Here is a 20,777-nt window from a genome sequence, read left to right as displayed (position 1 = left end):
ATTAATTTGCAGTATTATTAATATTGATGCAACTATCGTGATAAAACAAACTCCTCCAAGGGGAGAGATGGGAAGTAGTAGAATACACAAAACCCACTATAGTTGCGCTGGTTTGCATGCCCGGTAGACTCCGTTTGACATCAAGTATTAACCAGAAGGACTGCCTGCTTTGCATGACGAGATTATAGAACGGCTTCTTTCCATTAGCCTTTTCATTGTTGTCTGGGAAATATCGCGCACATTATGAAAGCTAATAGAAAGATAAATGTGGACCTCAAAGGCTCATCCGACAGCGAAGTAATTCCTTGGAGCGATTTGGAGGTTCAAATGCAATTTTTGTCCAGTTTTTTAGAAATGGATTTATTGTACAATCTTCTGTCTACCATCTACAACGACAGACTCTAATTATGACAGGAGAGATACATGATGGACCACAGTGCTACTTAAAAACAATTTTCTAAAAATGTATTAACCTATGTTTGCTACTAGATCTACTTTTGATGGTTTGTTTCATGTACTTTTTAAGGTTAAGGCTTGGAATCTTTCGATAGTATGGTGAGTCAAGTTTTACATTAGAATGTTTGCATGCTAATGTAAATGTGAAGCTTTTTTGTTGATTTATTTCTTATTGATCGGTTAAGCCAGGGCTTCCCAAACTTTTTTGCTCGCGACCCCTATTAATCTCCTAAAATGTTTCGCGGCCCCTTACGATTAAAACGACGAACAGTGCGAAATATACATTTGTGATATTTATTGAAAAGCTTAAATCTAACGAAAACCAAAAACAATTTACCGTTCTCGGTTCAGTTTACTGGAAACAAAACTGAAAAGCAAACACATTTATTCAGTATGAAGAAAGCAAGTCCAGCCGTGGTTCCGTGCTTGTTAATGGCAATGCAGGCCTCAAGGCGATTTCAATGTTGTTTAGGTTGGAACGGTAGGCGAAGTGAAAACATTTCAGATAAATCATTTTGAAATTTTGGTTTCCAGGTGTTAAATTTTTTGATAAACGCATCAATTTTAAATTTCAATGCAAAATATGGATGTCTTCTCTTAGCAGGGACAAATTAAATTCGTTCAGTTTTTCAAGCAAATCTGACATTTGACATAACTCCAAAAGCTAGATGTCATTGCGAAAATGGTGGACCAAGACTGAATTTCATTCTGTTGGAAAAATCACGATTTCGGTTTTCAACGTTTATTGGCTAGCCATTTTAAAGCTTTGACTTTTGAAAGCCACCTCACTTCACAATGCAGTGAAAGAGTTTTTAACTCCGATTCCATTTCACTCCTTAAATTTTCAAAAATAAGGGCAGCCTATTGAGTCGCCGACTCTTAATAAAGTTAATAACTGTCACAGCATCTCGCACAGAAGTGTTACTATGCAGTAGCCTACCTTGTGCAAATTAGTATACTTTCTGCGACCCCTGAAGTAAGTTACTCGATCCCTTGGGGGGTCGCGACCTCCAGTTTGGGAAGCCCTGGGTTAAGCTACAAATGTTTTCTGTCTATCATTTGGTGTCAAAGACGTCTTAATATAAAATAAAGTCCTATCCCTAGTTATTTACGCCTCTACAGCTTAATAATTAAACTGTTGTCAAATAGTGTTTCATGAAGTCAGTGGAGTTACATTTGCCCTCTTTCCTTGCATTAGCCCGGAAACTTAGACCACTAATTACCCGGAACTGATTCATGTACAGTAGCCACGGCCTACTGTTCTAGTAGGTCATACAGTGGCTTATATAGTTGGCTGGTTGGTTTGAATCTTTATGACAAAGCCTTACTGACAAAGCCTCCGATCTCCTGGCAGTTTCACATACTTGAAGAGGCTTTCAACCATTAACCCAAAGATTGAGAGAGTGAAGTGTCCTAAGAATTAATGCATACATATTACATAAGGTGCCGTTGAATGGAGAGCTGCCCTGAAATGTCTATAGCTATAGCCTCAAAGAACCTAGTCTATTACCTGACTTTTAAAAAGTTTCTTTACTCACTCTGGGTTTACACTGAAGGTGTACATCATGCTTCCAATTGAGGCTACACCAAAAGCAATGAACACAAAATTTTCATGATTCCCCATAGTTGCTTTTGATTCATTGAGCTGGCTAGACGATAAATTGGTTTGAAAGTCATTTTGGATTTCACATCTGAAGTTCGTCTGTCAAACTTCATGATGAACTGCTAGTATTTAATAATGCAAGACTTTAAGAAACTTAACTTTTTAAACCTATAAATAAAACAAAAAGAAATAGAAACCAGCATTTGAAAAAACGGTAAAAGCGTTTTTCTTGCTACTTGTTTGGCCAGAAGAAATTTTGCATAAATATAAAACAAATTGCCGGACGATACGTTTCCTGACGGCACTTAACTTGCTTTTAGATATAGCGGTAGTTTAATCAAATGTTTTGTTTTATTTACTTAAGATCAGCACAACAGGGATTTTTTATTTTGCGCAGTTTTTGAAATATAGCCTACATGAGCTACCTAAACAAAGATCGGTACTTAAAGCTTATTGTTGAAAACCTCCTATTGAAGACAGCCCCATATTGAAGACAGCCCCATATTGAAGACAGCCCAATGACAAAGCAAGTAGGCTACAATCGTGGCCTGTTGTACTCCACTGTAAGATAACACCATGCGATCTTACTGCTTTCTTCTATAAACTATAAGAATACACTCTAATGCATTTTTATTTAGATATTTATTTTATGTACAGGTTGTGGCTATCAAAAGCAATGCATTTATTTCAAGTAAATGTTTAAGGAAACCAAACATAAACTTTTGTTACTTCACAATCTGTCTCAGACCATATTGGTTTTTTCCAATGTGACAAACCGTAGTTCTTCTAAACTTTTTCCAGATCTTAAACAAAGAGCACTGCAAGTCTTAGTTTCATTGAACAAATGCATGTTGAGTTAAAACACAAGAAATCAAACGCGAAAAGGATTTTTGTTATCACTGCACGCTACGTAGCAAATCTCTTAACTATTATTCTGCAAGTAAAATGGTTTTGAATTTTGTTTTTAAATGCTCTTTCAGGCTTAAAAACGTGGCTATATTGTGCATAAGCATGAACTACGTAAGGAATCATTTGAGGTGAGAATATTTTTTACGAAATTTATGAAACCAATGAATAGATGGCAACAATTCAAACCTAAAAATATAAAACAAAATTGAGTAAAACTATATAGGCTAATCTTATGCCATGTACGGCCTGAGACGAATTAGCAAAGTGAATCTGTCCAGAGATTTAGTGGTTAATCAAACCAGATTTTGTGAAGAACACAAACGTCTTCATCAAATTTGCATATTTTGGTTGAAAATGCTTCTACAGAATCTTTTTATACATGATCGTCGTATCTAGACCGGATCAGAGTTGCCCCCCTGAAAAGTTTCGATTTGTTTGTTTTCTGACCCCCCCCCCCCCCCCCCCCTTAGACAATCCCGACACCATAGTCTCATAAACACATAGGTTAATAGTTTTGTAATCAGAAAGCGGTTATATTGTGCAAACAACACATCTGAGTTCACGCACGTTGACAAAAGGTTCGCACAACACAGATACACATCTTGTTTCCACCATGTGCAGGTAAGCTCCACCTTGACTTCCTTCGGTTCCAGGAACTACTTGTGGGGTGTCGTCGACACATATTGCGTTACTGGAGTGCTTATCACCATGTCCACCACTCATTATAAACCCAGTGTACTCCAATGACCATCCTTGTGGGCAAGTCTCTCTTCCAGGAATCATCAGCTAAGATATATTTGAAAATTGTTTGATTGTTTTTTGTCTTTTTTTTTCATAAAAACTTGACAAATATATTATAGGTCTGCAAACAATAGAAACGACAAAACCCAAACGAGAGATGCACTTGATACCAAAAAGAGATAGTAAAAAAAATAGGAAACGATGGCAACACTTTCAACAACATTGCTAGCATTTCTATACATTGCTGGAGCTTTATTTAGGCCCGAAATACCTTTGTGAATACCACCAGTACATTCAAACTAACTTGGAAAAATAACTTAAATACCATGTTCTTTTACGTTGACGTGACACATTTACGTGAAGCCAACATTTAAACCACGTGGTTGTAACATTCGATACTTTTATACCTTCGTGCTTTCAATGTGATTTTGCAAGTGTTAGCCTATATACAAAAACTTATGATCTGTCAAGAATTTAAAATAGCTTGTTGAATGTTTTTCAACATTTTTTTTGCTGTTTATTTACAGGATTATTGGTTTAACTTATGGATATTTTGATACAGTGGCCCAGTCTAGTGGTGTCACAACAAGTTTTAATTTCTTTGTCGACCAACTTGGAGTTTCAGATCTGGAAGTATGAAAGAAGTACCGTAGGCCTAAGGAATGAAAGACTTTGTAGCATTTGAAGCATGTTAGAACAAGCACGATTCTGACAAACAAACTATTATTAATCTTATTAAACTTGATGTTGGTAAGGAATTTTGCAAGGTTAGTCTTTGACAAAACTTAAAATTGATCATTAAAACTGATGCAGTTATTAAACCAACCTGATTCACTCTTGCTCTTGCCAAACATATTGCACATGGTACAGAGTGGTATTGCAGTGTCCCCTCAGTTAAAGATAGATCAAACAGATTGTCTACCCAACTGGAATCTCTATATTCCATTCCGTATAAGTAAGAGGCACCTGAAAGCCACTTATGCCATTTATCAGTCGTAGACGTTGCGAGTAAGTCGCACAAATCATAAAAGGATGAAATTTATAATTTTAGTTGCAATCCTCAAAACCCACACAAAGTTTTAAATTGTCAGAAAACGCATCATTGAAAACGCTTTGAGAAATATTCAAAATTCAAATCGAAAAATTTGGCATCAAACAAAATGGTACAAAAATCTAGTAGGGTTAAACCAGCAATAATATTACGATTCTTTTTTATCACGATACAAAACTATCAGAATATCAAAATGAGTGTGCCCAATGAAAATCATTCAGGCCTACAGATTTTGTGGAACTTGTAATTTTTCTAACTGATGCAACCTTAAAGCTTTTTGTTTGCAACCTTTGTCTAAATAGCCTAATTGTAGGTTTTTGCGCAGGTTTGCAATTTTTTATCAACTAGGTGTTGGAGAAGTGGATGACAATTGCCCATCTGCCCTCTGACTTTCACGCCTATGAGTATTCGTTATAGATCAACTACTTAACACGTAGCCTACAATGGACAGTGAAATAGTAAATGTGCTTTAGCTTACCGTTTCCACCATTCATGTACTTCCCAGGAGAATAAGTAACATTCAAATGAAGACACAGATGGTTGCCAGCTCCTCCTGTGTGAGAATTCAACGATCCGGCAGCGATACCTACACACGACAATGTTTGTAACATAACTTTTATTGACAAAGGTCTACATATCATATGAAAGCGCAATGCCAAAAGTTTCAACATTTTGTGAACCTTAGCAGGTTTATTCTGAGGCCGAATAATAACATCACAGAAAGTTTTTTTCCACTAACTCTAAGAAATATTAGATTTAATATTTATTTCAGGTAAGCCTACTTTATTTACAATTAGGCTATAATAGTCATCGAACAATAAAGGGTTGACGTTTGTTCTAACGTGCTTTTGGGGTGCAATGTCTCATCATTCCCTTTGAAAATCAAAGTTTTAAAGAAAATAACACGAATAAATCGACAAGTACCAACATAAACAAGTGGAAGATAGGTTTTGCAACAAAATTTGACAATAGCCTGAACATTTCAATGTGGTAGGCTAACCTCCAACTTCCTGTTGGTCAATTGTTAAAATTGTAACCTAAGTGCCTTGTATTTACCATGATAGATCAATTCATTATTCGGTCCTGAACATTCTCTTCTTCCCCATCTGGTGTACGTCACGCCTCCTCCTTCACAAAAGTAATAAACCGTTGATTGGTAATTATATAATCATAATAATAATAATGATATGATCATAGGCTTGCTTGCGTTCCTCTGGCAACTTTAAGTCTTGTGAAAACGAATTTTTCTGTAGATTGAAGTCACGTAGCTCTTGTTGTGTGATCTGTCGATCTAAGAGGCTAACCTAAGCTTAATTGAGTTGAAACATCTGCAATCTCCTTCATTCCTTGGTTTAGGTTCCGTCAAGTTTGGTCAGTCTATGTTAATTATCATTTCTTCATGTTAATTATCATTTCTTCATGTTAATTATCATTTCTTCAGTCCATGTTAATTATCATTTCTTCACTGATCAATATAAAAAGTGGCTTGTATCAGCTACTCAACTCAAGCAGAATAAATTTATGCAAAAGTTTATGCACAATTTTATGCAAAATGATCATAATAATTCTGTCAAGAAACTCAACTTTAATAATTCGAAATGTTTAAACTGATTAATGATTTTAGCTTAAATTATAAAATAATCAAAATTCGAAACCGTGTGAGGACCATCTTAGCCGCCCCCCCCCGAAATCTACTCGTGGGCCCCTATCTTTACTTTGCCAGGTAACTAACCTTCAAAGAGAATACCTCACAGCCCACGAATGCAACATGGATTGGCTACGTGATTGGCTACATGGATTGGCTACATGAAAACTGCGTAGACAATAGCGTCACACGAAACAACAACGGCACATTTACCTCAAAAATTCAACAATTAAATTTATTTGATTTTAACAATTAAATTTATCACTTTAATTGTTAATTAAATAGACTATTTTAGTGAGCAGTGTTTACTTCGGAATATTGCATTATTTTATTAGTTTTTGAGACACATAATATCTTCACCACCTTAGTCCACTGTTGACACTATGCATGCCCATTGCCCATCATCCCGGTGAGGTAAATAAAATGTGGTTGAGCAAGCAAAGAGAGCGAGAAAACTTTGCAAAAATGGAAAAAATACGTATTTAATGTTACCGGTAGGCTACGTGTAAAATTACAAGCCAAAAAACGCTGCATAAACTAATTACAAGTGGGCCTCTATGGAGAGGTGGGCCTCTGGCTGCGGGGTGAGAAGCAGTAAAGATGACCTTGCATGATTTAAGGCTTTTCAATCTATTGGGTAATGAGCTTAATATAGCAGATTTTTTATTTTTTAAACAGTCGAAACGCATTATTAAAATGAGGGGCCTCTAGACAGCCGTGGCCTCCCGACTGGGGTGTACGGGGGCGGTTACCACTGCCCTGATTTGAAACAATTGAACAACGCAAAAACTTTGGATTTTTTTAAACATTTAATGAAAATATGGATCAGTTTTGTTTAAAATTAGACCAATAACAAAATACTCACCCAGTGAAGTAATCTGAAACATAAAAGCAGCCTGTTAAGCAGAGATATATTTCTTATCATTTTTAAAGCTAGCTAGATGCAAGCTAGATGCCAACTAGGTAAAGCAAGCTAGATGTAACATTTTTGATATCTTATAAATGTCAACAGGTAATAGGTAGATTGTGTTTATTATAAAAGAAATACAAACAAAGTATTTATTGAGACTGGCACAGTTAGTCTACAACTACGCTTGTCCTCTCACCAATGGATTTTCTTGTTCGCCTTCATTGATCCCATCTCCTGGAGCTCTTTTATATCTCATGCTTTCTTCTCTTATTTGGTCGTTTGAAACACTTCTCCTGAAGCGATTTTTATGAAAATGGTTTTTCCTCATGGCCGAATCAAATTGAGATTTCAATCTGGAAAACCATAATAAAATAACAAAATTTTTTTTTTAAGAAAATGGCATTTTTGAAAAGATATGTTGGTAGCCTACTCATTGCAATCAGGTTTCAATAGCATCCTTACTGGCGTCGAGTAATGAAAACTACTGAGAACTACTATATTTGAAATGATTAAACATTAAACAAACTATATAAAGTCTATAGTCATAATCTCAAAGAACCAAGTCTATTATTTTTAAAATAGATTCTCCACTCACTCTCGGTTTACGCTGAAGGTGAACATCATGCTTCCAATTGAGGCTACACCAAAAGCAATGAACGCAAAAGTTTTCATGATTACCCATAGTTGCTTTTGATTCATTGAGCTGGCTAGACGATAAATTGGTTTGAAAGTCGTTTTGGTTTTCACACCTGAGGTTCGTCCGTCAAACTTCATGATGAACTGCTAGTATTTAATTATGCAAGACTTATGAGTCTTTTTAAAACTGAGGAAAAAAAAGAAATACAAACAAGTTTTAAAAAAAGTTAAAAGCGTTTTTCTTGCTACTTGTTTGACCAGAAGGAGTTTGTTAAAAGAAGCCTGATGTTATGTTACCTGAATTACTTAGCCTGCTTTTAAACACAGCGGTACCGGTAATCTATTTGTTTGAAGATTTTGAAACGGGTTTAATCACTCACCAAATTGTTTGTCTCGTTGGTTACTTCCACTTTACATTTTTTCATTCACTAGGTGCCGCTAAACAGAGAGCAGTCCTGATATGCGTTGCTCAAGCGCACACCCCGAAAGCCGAACCAGCGCCGCGTGATCGTGAGCCGGGCGCGTAATCACTGAACTAACAAGATGGACTCATTTCAATATGGAAAACCATAATAAAATAATGAAAAAATAATATTTAGGAAAATTGTTTTATTGTAAAAAATTATTTTGGCGTTTGTCATTCGGAACAGCTTCTGGCAGCATCCTTAGTGCAGTTGTGGTGCAAACTTAAGGGAGTAACGTCAATTATTGAAAATATTTTATTATTTGACAACAGTTGAATTATTAAATTGTAGAGACGTCAAGAGTAGCGTTGCCAGGGAGGCCTGGAGGGGTACTTCTGTTGTGGACCGAGGCCTGGGATAATTTTAAGGACACGTATCCATTCTAACGACTATAAAAGTTCGCACATGGCCAAAAATTTATAAAAAATGAAAAAGAAGTTTAAGCTTTAATGATGAACTCACCCAGACAACCTTTTTATCTGGTCCAGACCTTTACCAGACCGAGTACAGATCTTACCAGATTTTTACCAGATCTGGACCAGATAAAGTGGTTGCTTGGGCAGCTAGCCAAAGCAGCGATTCTTACGTCATTGCAACGTCACCGGACTTTGAAATGACGTAACAATTGTCAAATTTCGTTAGCTGGAAAAGAGTAATGTTACTTGCCACTTCCCAGACATCAAAATTTGTCATTTTTACATTGATTTAACGGCTGCAGACGTTGAATTAATGTAAAAATGACAGATTTTGCTGTGTGGGTTATTCTCCTCTTTTTAAAATCTTAGTCTCATTTTACTTTTTCGTTTTCGCAAACCACATTTTTTCTTTCCTTACAATTTATGCTGCTACTTCTTCTTTAAATCTATGCTCATATGGAAAGTTTTACCGTCTTCAACACAGATAGCACCTTCATCGACTAATGACCAAGCAAGTAGGCTACAAACGTGGCCTGTTGTACTCCACTTTAAGATAACACCATCCGATCCTACTGCTTTCTTCTATGAACTATGTAAGAATACACTCTAATGCATTTTTATTTAGATATTTATTTTATGTACAGGTTGTGGCTATGAAAAGCAATGCATTTATTTTAGGAAAATGTTTAAGGAAACAAAACATAAACTTTTGTTACTTCACAATCTGTCTCAGACCATATTGGTTTTGTCCGATGTGACAAACTGCAGTTCTTTTAAACTTTTTTCAAATCTTAAATAAAGACCACGACAAGTCTTAGTTTCATTGAACAAAGGCATGTTGAGTTAAAACACAAGAAATCAAACGCGAAAACTACGGTACATAAAAATATCAGGATTTTCGTTATCACTGCAAGCTAGGTAGCAAATCTCTTAACTATTATTCTGCAAGTGAAATAATTTTGAATTTTGTTATGAAACGTTCTTTCATGCTTAAAAACGTGGCTATATTGTGCATAAGCATGAACTACGTAAGGAAGCATTTGCAGTGAGGATAATTTTTACGAAATTTATGGAACCAATGAACAGGTGACAATAACAATTCAAACCTAAAAACATAAAACGAAATTGAGTAACACTATTTTAGCCAACCTATGCCATGTACGGCCTCAGACGAATTAGTAAAGTGAATCTGTTCAAAGATTTAGTAATTAATCAAACTAGATTTTGTGAAGAACACAAACGTCTTCATCAAATTTGCATATTTTGGTTGAAAATGCTTGTATAGAATCTTTTTATACATGATCGTCGTATCTAGACCGGATCAGAGTTGCCCCCTTGAAAAGTTCCGAATTTTTTTGTTTTTTGACTCCCCCTTAGCCAATCCCGACACCATAGTCTCATAAACACATAGGCTAGTAGTTTACTAATCAGCAAGCAGTTATATTGTGCAAACAACACATCTCAGTTCACGCCCGCCAACAAAAGGTTCGCACAACAAAGATGCACAAAATGTTTCCACCATGTGCAGGTAAGCTCCATGTTGATTTCCTTCGGTTCCCGGGACTACTTGTGGGGTGTCGTCGACACATATTGCGTTACTGGAGTGCTTATCGTTATGTCCACCACTCATTATAAACCCAGTGTACTCCAATGTCCATTCTTGTGGACAGGTCTCTCTTCCAGGGATCATCAGCTAAGATACATTTGAAAATTGTTTGATTAATTTTTTTTTTATAAAAACTTGACAAATATATCATAGGTCTGCAAAAATTAGAAACGACAAAACACAAACGTGAGATGCACTTGATACCGAAGAGAGATTGTAAGAAAAAATTAGAAACGGTTGCAACAACTTTCAACAACATTGTTGGTATTTCTATACATTGCTGGAGTTTTATTTAAGTCTGAAATAGCTTTGTGAATACCACTAGTAGCCTACATTCAAATTAACTTGGAAAAATAACTTAAATACATGTTCTTTGGCGTTGACGTGACACATTTACGTGAAACCAACATTTAAACCACGTGGTTGTCAGATTCGATAGTTTTATACCTTCATGCTTTCAACATGATTTTGCAAGTGATGTTTGCCTATATACAAAAACCTATGATCTATCAAGAATTTAAAATAGCTTGTTGAATGCTTTTCAATAAAACTTTTTGCTGTTGATTTACAAGATTATTGGTTGAACTTGTTGATATTTTGATACAACGGCCCAGTCTATACTGATGTTACCACAAGTTTTAATTTCTTTATCGGCCAACTTGGAGTTTCAGATCCGGAAGTACGAAAAAAGTAGGCCTTAGGAATGAAAGATCTTTTAGAATTTGAAGCATGTTGGAACAAGCACAATTCTGACAAACAAACTATTACTAATCTTATTAAACTTGATGTTGGTAAGGAATTTTGCAAGGCCAGTCTTTGAGAAAACTTAAAATTGATATTAACACTTACATAGTTATTGAACCAACCTGAGTCACTCTTGCTCTTGCCAAACATATTGCGCATGGTACAGAGTGGTATTGCAGTGTTCCCTCAGTTAAAGATAGATCAAACAGATTGTTCACCCAACTGGAATCTCTGTATTCCATTCCGTGCAAGTGAGAGTTACCTGAAAGCCACTTATGCCATTTATAAGTCGTAGATGTTGCGAGTAAGTCGCGTAAATCATAAACGGATGAAAATTATAATCTTAGGTGCAATCCTCAAAACCCACACAAAGTTTTAAATTGTCAGAAAACGCCTCATTGAAAACGTTTTGAGAAATATTCGAAATTCAAATCGAAAAAGTTACCATCAAACAAAATGGTACAAAAAACTGGTAGCGTTAAACCAGCAATAATATTACGATTCTTTTCTTTCACAATACAAAACGATAGGAATATCAAAATAGTAGCTGAACTTTAGCTTACCGTTTCCACCATTCATGTACTTTCCAGGAGAGTAAGTAACATTCAAATGAAGACACAGATGGTTGCCAGCTCCTCCTGTGTGAGAATAATGCGATCCGGCAGCGATACCTACACACGACAATGTTTGTGACATAACTTTTACTGACGAAGGTCTACATATCACATGAAAGCGAAATGCCAAAGTTTCAACATTTTGTGGGCTTTAGCACTTAGCAGGCTGATCCTAAGGCCGAATAATGACATCACAGAAAGTTTTTTTTTCTACTAACTCTAGGAAATATTTGGTTTAATATTTATTTCAGGTAAGCCTACTTTATTTACAACTATAATAGTCATCGAACAATTAAGCGTTGTACGTTTGTTCCAACGTGCTTGTAGGGTGTAACGTCGCATCCTTGACAACATAAACAAGTGGAAATAGGTTTTGTAACAATATTTCAAAATAGCCTGAAAATCTCAATGTGGTAGGCTAACCTTCAACTTCCTGTTGGTCAATTGTATAAATTGTAACCTAAGCGCCTTGTGTTTACCATGATAGATCAATTCGTTACTCGGTCCAGAACATTCTCTTCTTCCCCATCTGGTGTACGTTACCTCTCTTCCTTTGCAAAAGTAATAAATCGTTGATTGGCAATTATATAATTATCATAATAATAACCATATAATCATAATAATATTGACTATATGATCATAGGCTTGCTTGTGTTTCTCCGGCAACTTAAAGTCTTGTGAAATAAGTAGATTATCGTTTGTGAAAACGTATTTTTCTTTAGCTTGAAGTCAAGTAGCTCTTGTTGTGTAGTCTGTCGATCCAGTAGGCTAACCTAAGCTTAATTGAGTTGAAACATCTGCAATCTCCTTCATTCCTTGGTTTAGGTTCCGTCAGGTTTGGTCAGTGAAGTCCATGTTAGTTATCGTTTCTTCACTGATCAATATAAAAAGTGGCTGGTATCAGCTACTCAGCTGAACTGCACAATTTCATGCAAAATGATCATAATAATTCTGTCAAGAAACTCAACTCTAACAATGCGAAATATTGAAAGCGATTAATGATTTTAGCTTAAATTATAAAATAATCAAAATTCGAAACAGGACCATCTTAGCCCCTCCCCCTGAAATCCACTATGTGCACATATGGCGCTTGAAAATAGGATAAGAAAGCGTTTAGGGCCACAAACTGTCTCAATGTAGGAAATCAATTTACATTCATCATATTAGCAAATCTAGGCCTACAAGAACTCTAAGATTTTCCAGAAAAAAAAAGTTAACATGCCAACAATGCAGTAGTAGATCTTCGGAATATTGCATCATTTTATTAGTTTTTAAAATACATAAAATCTTTACCCCCTTAGTCCACTGTTGACACTGTGCATGCCCGTTGCCCATCATCGCCGGTGAGGTAAATAAAATGTGGGTGAGCGAGCAAAGAGAGCGAGAAAACTTCTTTGCAAAAATGAAAAAAGGATTTAATGTTACTGGTAGCCTACATAAATTACAAGCCGAAAAACGCTACATAAACTAAATACAAGTGGGCCTCTAGGGAGAGATGGGCCTCCAGCCGGGGGTTGGGAAGCACTAAAGATGACCTTGCATGATTTAAGGCTTTTCAATCTATTGAGTAATGAGCTTCTATAAATCGCTATAGCAGATTTTTATTTTATTAATTTTTTAGCTTATTTAACGCATTAATAAAATGAGGGCCTCTATAGACAGCCGTGTCCTCCCGACTGGGGTGAACTAGGGGCGGTTAACACGGCCCTGATTTGAAACAATTGAACAATGCAAGAACTTTGGATTTTTTCTAAACATTTAATGAAAATATGGACTCATTTTTGTTTAAAATTAGACCAATAACAAAATACTCACCCAGTGAAGTAATCTGAAACATAAAAGCAGCTTGTTAAGCAGATACAGTATATATTTCTTATCATTTATAAAGCTAGCCAGATGCAAGCTATAGATGTAAGCTAGATAAAGCAAGCTCGATGTAACATTTTTGATATCTTATAAATGTCAACAGGAGGTAGGCTAATAGGTAGATTGTGTTTATTATAAAAGAAATACAAACAAAGTATTTATTGAGACTGGCACAGTTAGTCTACAACTACGCTTGTCCTCTCACCAATGGGTTTTCTTGTTCGCCTTCATTGTTCCCATCTCCTGGAGCTCTTTTATATCTCATGCTTTCTTCTCTTATTTGGTTGTTTGAAGCACTTCTTCTGAAGCGATTTTTATGGAAATGGTTTTTCCTCATGGCTGAATCAAATTGAGATTTCAATCTGGAAAACCATAATAAAAAAATAATTTTTAGGAAAATGGCATTTTTGAAAATATATGTTGATGCTCATTTGGATCAGCTTTCAATAGCATCCTTACTGGCGTCGCGGTGTAAACTTAAGAGAGTAATAGCCTACTGGAAACTACTGGGAACTACTATATTTAAAATGATTAAACATTAAACATACTATATAAAAGCCCTAGCTATAGACTCAAAGACCCTAGTCTTTTATTTTTAAAAAAGATCCTTTACTCACTCTCGGTTTACACTGAAGGTGAACATCATGCTTCCAATTGAGGCTACACCAAAAGCAATGAACGCAAAAGTTTTCATGGTTCCCCATAGTTGCTTTTGATTCATTGAGCTGGCTAGACGATAAATTGGTTTGAAAGTCGTTTTGACTTTCACACCTGAGGTTCGTCCGTCAAACTTCATGATGAACTGCTAGCATTTAATAATGCAAGACTTATAAGTCTTTTTAAAACTGAGGAAAAAAAAGAAATACAAACAAGTTTTAAAAAAAGGTGAAAGCGTTTTTCTTGCTACTTGTTTGACCAGAAGGAGTTTGTTAAAAGAAGCCTGATGTTATGTTACCTGAATTACTTAGCCTGCTTTTAAACACAGCGGTACCGGTAATCTATTTGCTTGAAGATTTTGAAACGGGTTTAATCACACACCAAGTTGTTGTTTGTCTCGTTGGTTACTTTCACTTTACATTTTTTCATTCACTAGGTGCCGCTGAGCACAGAGCACTTCTGAAATGCGTTGCTCAAGCGCACACCCCGAGAGTCGAACCAGCGCCGCGTGATCGTGAGCCGGGCGCGTAACCACTGAGCTAACAAGGTGGACTCATTTCAATATGGAAAACCATAATAAAATAATGAAAAAATAATATTTAGGAAAATTGTTTTATTGTAAAAAATTATTTTGGCGTTTGTCATTCGGAACAGCTTTTGGCAGCATCCTTAGTGCAGTTGTGGTGCAAACTTAAGGGAGTAACGGCAATTATTGAAAATATTTTATTATTTGACAACAGTTGAATTATTAAATTGCAGAGGCGTCAAGAGTAGCGTTGACAGTGAGGTCTGGGGGTACTTCTGGTGTGGACCGAGGCCTGGGATAATTTCAAGGACACGTAACCATTCTAACGGCTACAAAATTTCGCACATGACCAAAAATTTATAAAAAATGAAAAAGAAGATTAAGTTTTAATGAAGAACTCACCCAGACAACCTTTTTATCTGGTCCAGATCTTTACCAGACCGAGTACAGATCTGACCAGATTTTTACCAGATCTGGACCAGATAAAGTGGTTGCTTGGGCAGCTAGCCAAAGCAGCGATTCTTACGTCATTGCAACGTCACCGGACTTTGAAATGACGTAACAATTGTCAAATTTCGTTAGCTGGAAAAGAGTAATGTTACTGGCCACTTCAAAGACAGCAAAATTTGTCATTTTTACATTGATTTAACGGCTGCAGACGTTTAAAGCTTTTGCTGTGTGGGTTATTCTCCTCTTAGACCGAGAGCCTACGACAGAAGATTTCACCCCATAAGGTACAAAAGGTTTGAGCCCTTGAAGTTACTGGGGTCAACCATGTCACTCACAAAAAGTATGGAAGATTGACCGCACCGGGTGGATCTGGACCCTAGAGCCCCCTAAAAAGCCCAAAAAGGGGGTTAATTTCACCCCATAAGGTACATGGACCAAACTTGGTGAAAACGAAGTTCTATGTCAGGACATCACAAAAATATCAAATCTAACAATATTTTCGAGTGGAAAGGTGATGTAAGACTCCCCCCAAAGTGACCCCCCAGGGGGTTAATTTCACCCCATAAGGTACATGGACCAAACTTGGTCAAAACGAAGTCTTATGTCAGGACATCACAAAAATATCAAATCTAACAATATTTTCGGGTGGAAAGGTGATGTAAGATGCCTTCAAAGTGACTTCCCTTAATGTGACCCCCTCGGAAGGTTTATTCCACCCCATAAGGTACATGGACCAAACTTGGTCAAAATGAAGTCTTATGTCAGGACATCACAAAAATATTAAATCTAACAATATTTTCGGGTGGAAAGGTGATGTAAGATGCCTTCAAAGTGACTTCCCTTAATGTGACCCCCTCGGAAGGTTTATTCCACCCCATAAGGTACATGGACCAAACTTGGTCAAAATGAAGTCTTATGTCAGGACATCACAAAAATATCAAATCTAACAATATTTTCGGGTGGAAAGGTGGTGTAAGATGACTTCAAAGTGACTTTCCTTAATGTGACCCCCTCGGAAGGTGTATTTCACCCCGTAAAGTACATGGACCAAACTTGGTCAAAACGAAGTCTTATGTCAGGACATCACAAAAATATCAAATCTAACAATATTTTCGGGTGGAAAGGTGATGTAAGATGTCATCAAAGTGACCCCCAGAGGGTTTATTTCACCATAGAGTACATGGACCAAACGTGGTCAAAACGAAGTCTTCTAGGAATCTAGGGCACCACAAAATATCAAATCTAACAATACTCTCAGTTGGAAAGGTGATAAAAGACCTACCCAAAAGTGAATCTCCTCCTATAGTTTAATTTACTTCATCCCTTTCTCGAACCAACCTTGGTGTAACGAAAGTGCTATGCCAGGACAGTACGAATGGATTAAATTTAAAAATATTTTTATATAGGTTTTGATGAAATACATTCACAAGCTGTCCCATGATGCATGAAATGGAACTATAGCCTACTTTACAAAAAGTTTTTGTATAAATCATATTAAGTCAATCGAAAAAAGGCAACAGGACATGACAATACATGGCTTTGTAACACCAAAAACAGAAAGTACGTAAGAAGCATATAGGCTACAGTAGCCAGAAAATTGATCCAAGATCTTGATACCACCACTAAATGTGGACTTAATCGAACAACTGACTATCCAAATCAAAACGTTTCGAAATGAATCATTTGGAACGTTAATTTAGGCAGTAATGAACATTTTCCAGCTGCTACTATTTTGCCAATAAACCCAATGTAGTAAATTTTTGTTTAATGCCATTTGCTTCATGTCTCCAATCAGTTATTGTAACTGTTCATTCATAAACAGAGATTGTTTGTGTAAATGTAAACGGTAACTCAATTGGTTAGCGCGTCACTTCTGGAACGAAGAAGCTTCAAGATCAATAGCGGCGCTGGTTCGACTCTCGGGGTGTGCGCTTGAGCAACGCACGTTAAGGGCTGCTCTCCATTCAGCGGCATCTAATGGATGGAATAATTCCCCGACAACAAGCCTTCAACAATCGGAAACTTCACTCTGTCAATCTCGGTGACCGGGCCTGCGCCAGTGATTCAAAGCCTCTACAAGTATGCGAAACTGCCAGGATTAAGCTCTGCAAGAAGCTTTCCCAGTCCGAGGATAAAGATTCAATCAATCAATCAATCACTGGTGTCGCTTTTACTTTCTTCGTCTTATTCTTCAGATTCATACAATTCTCCTGTTATATACAGAGAAATAAAGACTGTACGAAACAATTGCTATTATGCACTACAGATATGCGTAACATACAATAGTAATTTTATTATCTTTTACAGACGTCTATTTTTCTTCGAATAATGCAACATTGCAACTTACTATTAACTGGAAAAAGTTCAACATTTATTTGTTATTTAGTGCACCCAGGCATTTTTCTCAAGATTGCAGAAACTATTGGTTATAGGTTCCTAAAACGAAACTTTACAGCCAGTTATTGGCTAATGTTTACAGTAAGAAAGTAAACGACTGATAGACCAGGAGAAAGTTTTATATTTATAAAGGGTAACCCAAGCGACATCCAATGCTGTTTACCTTCTTCTTGACTTTCCTGGATGAGATCAGATTCCACGCAGAGACATCTAAAGATGCTTTATACCTTTACCTTCAAACCACACCACTTTATAAGAACCTCCTTCTTCTTTCCAGCCATACTCTAGCAGCAACGTTGCTGCTTGTTCACTTCTAGTTGAAGATAACCACCATCTTGTGATGAGATGTGTGCGCCTTGTCTTCTGGAGAAGTACTCGTAAACAAAGTGGTAGAGTACTACTATCTACAGTAGCTTCTGGTATGCATGATATCCTTTCATTTTCTTTTTTGGGTTTGTAGCCGTCTAAAATCATTTGTAAACGGACTTCGTTGACATAATTAATTTTCTTGTTTTTGTACATGTTACACACAAAGTTCTCTATGGCGATGATAGTGTCTTCACTAATTTCTTTGTCGTGTCCGAGTTGGCTAAAAGCTGCCTGCGCTTCGTGGTTTCCTTGGAGTAATTTCAGCGGCCGCACTTTCCCTTTCCTGCTAAATGACGAGGTGTAATCAGAATCTGTAAAGGCATGATATGCAGGTAAACACTTGCAAATCGTCACTCCAAGTGCGGTAGGCCTATGCAGCTGGTTGATGTTGATGTACCGCTGCGTGTTATTGCTTTGCAAGCCAGCTTCTATCCATATCTTTAATGAAGGATCAAAAGTTCCATAGCAACCTAAGCCAATTACAAGACAGTCAGTGTCAGACGTGCGGATAACCACATTGCTTGGGGCTGGTACATCGCAGACAGCTTGCTTTATCTCTGTATATAACAGGAGAATTGTATGAATCTGAAGAATAAGATGAAGAAAGTGAAAGCGACAGCAGTGACAATGAAGAATAAAGAAACGACCGTTTACATTTACACGAACAATCTCTGTTTATGAATGAACAGTTACGATAACTGATTGGAGACATGAAGCAAATGGCATTAAATAAAAACTTACTGCATTGGGTTTATTAGGTTATTTATTGTAGCAGCTGGAAAATGTTCATTACTGCCTAAATTAACGTTCCAAATGATTCATTTCGAAACGTTTTGATTTGGATAGTCAGTTGTTCGATTAAGTCCACATTTAGTGGTGGTATCAAGATCTTGGATCAATTTTCTGGCTACTGTAGCCTATATGCTTCTTGTGTACTTTCTGTTTTTGGTGTTACAAAGCCATGTATTGTCATGTCCTGTTGCCTTTTTTCGATTGACTTAATATGATTTATACAAAAACTTTTTGTAAAGTAGGCTATAGTTCCATTTCATGCATCATGGGACAGCTTGTGAATGTATTTCATCAAAACCTATATAAAAATATTTTTAAATTTAATCCATTCGTACTGTCCTGGCATAGCACTTTCGTTACACCAAGGTTGGTTCGAGAAAGGGATGAAGTAAATTAAACTATAGGAGGAGATTCACTTTTGGGTAGGTCTTTTATCACCTTTCCAACTGAGAGTATTGTTAGATTTGATATTTTGTGGTGCTCTAGAAGACTTCGTTTTGACCACGTTTGGTCCATGTACTCTATGGTGAAATAAACCCTCTGGGGGTCACTTTGATGACATCTTACACCACCTTTCCACCCGAAAATATTGTTAGATTTGATATTTTTGTGATGTCCTGACATAAGACTTCGTTTTGACCAAGTTTGGTCCATGTACTTTATGGGGTGAAATACACCTTCCGAGGGGGTCACATTAAGGAAAGTCACTTTGAAGTCATCTTACACCACCTTTTTACCCGAAAATATTGTTAGATTTGATATTTTTGTGATGTCCTGACATAAGACTTCGTTTTGACCAAGTTTGGTCCATGTACCTTATGGGGTGGAATAAACCTTCCGAGGGGGTCACATTAAGGGAAGTCACTTTGAAGGCATCTTACATCACCTTTCCACCCGAAAATATTGTTAGATTTGATATTTTTGTGATGTCCTGACATAAGACTTCGTTTTGACCAACTTTGGTCCATGTACCTTATGGGGTGAAATTAACCCCCTGGGGGGTCACTTTGGGGGGAGTCTTACATCACCTTTCCACTCGAAAATATTGTTAGATTTGATATTTTTGTGATGTCCTGACATAGAACTTCGTTTTCACCAAGTTTGGTCCATGTACCTTATGGGGTGAAATTAACCCCCTTTTTGGGCTTTTTAGGGGGCTCTAGGGTCCAGATCCACCCGGTGCGGTCAATCTTCCATACTTTTTGTGAGTGACATGGTTGACCCCAGTAACTTCAAGGGGTCAAACCTTTTGTACTTTATGGGGTGAAATCTTCTGTCGTAGGCTCCCAGACTAGACCGAGAGCCTACGACAGAAGATTTCACCCCATAAGGTACAAAAGGTTTGAGCCCTTGAAGTTACTGGGGTCAACCATGTCACTCACAAAAAGTATGGAAGATTGACCGCACCGGGTGGATCTGGACCCTAGAGCCCCCTAAAAAGCCCAAAAAGGGGGTTAATTTCACCCCATAAGGTACATGGACCAAACTTGGTGAAAACGAAGTTCTATGTCAGGACATCACAAAAATATCAAATCTAACAATATTTTCGAGTGGAAAGGTGATGTAAGACTCCCCCCAAAGTGACCCCCCAGGGGGTTAATTTCACCCCATAAGGTACATGGACCAAAGTTGGTCAAAACGAAGTCTTATGTCAGGACATCACAAAAATATCAAATCTAACAATATTTTCGGGTGGAAAGGTGATGTAAGATGCCTTCAAAGTGACTTCCCTTAATGTGACCCCCTCGGAAGGTTTATTCCACCCCATAAGGTACATGGACCAAACTTGGTCAAAATGAAGTCTTATGTCAGGACATCACAAAAATATTAAATCTAACAATATTTTCGGGTGGAAAGGTGATGTAAGATGCCTTCAAAGTGACTTCCCTTAATGTGACCCCCTCGGAAGGTTTATTCCACCCCAT

At 37.0% G+C, this 20,777-nt stretch overlaps 2 protein-coding genes across 2 annotated transcripts; both read right to left on the bottom strand.

Annotated features, from left to right (window-relative positions):
• Positions 1 to 3,477: 3,477 nt before the first annotated feature.
• LOC145787729 (uncharacterized) lies at positions 3,478 to 8,050 on the bottom strand. Its single transcript, XM_082599536.1, has 7 exons — positions 7,911 to 8,050; positions 7,512 to 7,668; positions 7,271 to 7,283; positions 5,817 to 5,888; positions 5,239 to 5,346; positions 4,536 to 4,675; positions 3,478 to 3,754 (listed from the first exon to the last, which is right to left on the bottom strand). The coding sequence occupies exons 1-7, from the start codon at positions 8,012 to 8,014 to the stop codon at positions 3,500 to 3,502; spliced, it is 849 nt and encodes a 282-aa protein (XP_082455662.1). The 5' UTR covers positions 8,015 to 8,050; the 3' UTR covers positions 3,478 to 3,499.
• A 1,428-nt stretch (positions 8,051 to 9,478) lies between these two features.
• On the bottom strand, positions 9,479 to 14,432 carry LOC145787532 (uncharacterized). Its single transcript, XM_082599291.1, has 7 exons — positions 14,279 to 14,432; positions 13,867 to 14,023; positions 13,611 to 13,623; positions 12,275 to 12,346; positions 11,745 to 11,852; positions 11,304 to 11,443; positions 9,479 to 10,524 (listed from the first exon to the last, which is right to left on the bottom strand). Exons 1-7 carry the CDS (start codon positions 14,380 to 14,382, stop codon positions 10,270 to 10,272), a joined length of 849 nt encoding a protein of 282 aa, XP_082455417.1. The 5' UTR covers positions 14,383 to 14,432; the 3' UTR covers positions 9,479 to 10,269.
• Between the last annotated feature and the right edge of the window lie 6,345 nt (positions 14,433 to 20,777).

Source organism: Aplidium turbinatum, chromosome 18 (genome assembly GCF_918807975.1).
Source record: "Aplidium turbinatum chromosome 18, kaAplTurb1.1, whole genome shotgun sequence".
NCBI classification, from domain to species: Eukaryota; Metazoa; Chordata; class Ascidiacea; order Aplousobranchia; family Polyclinidae; genus Aplidium; species Aplidium turbinatum.
This window is presented reverse-complemented; position numbering and strand designations above follow the sequence as displayed.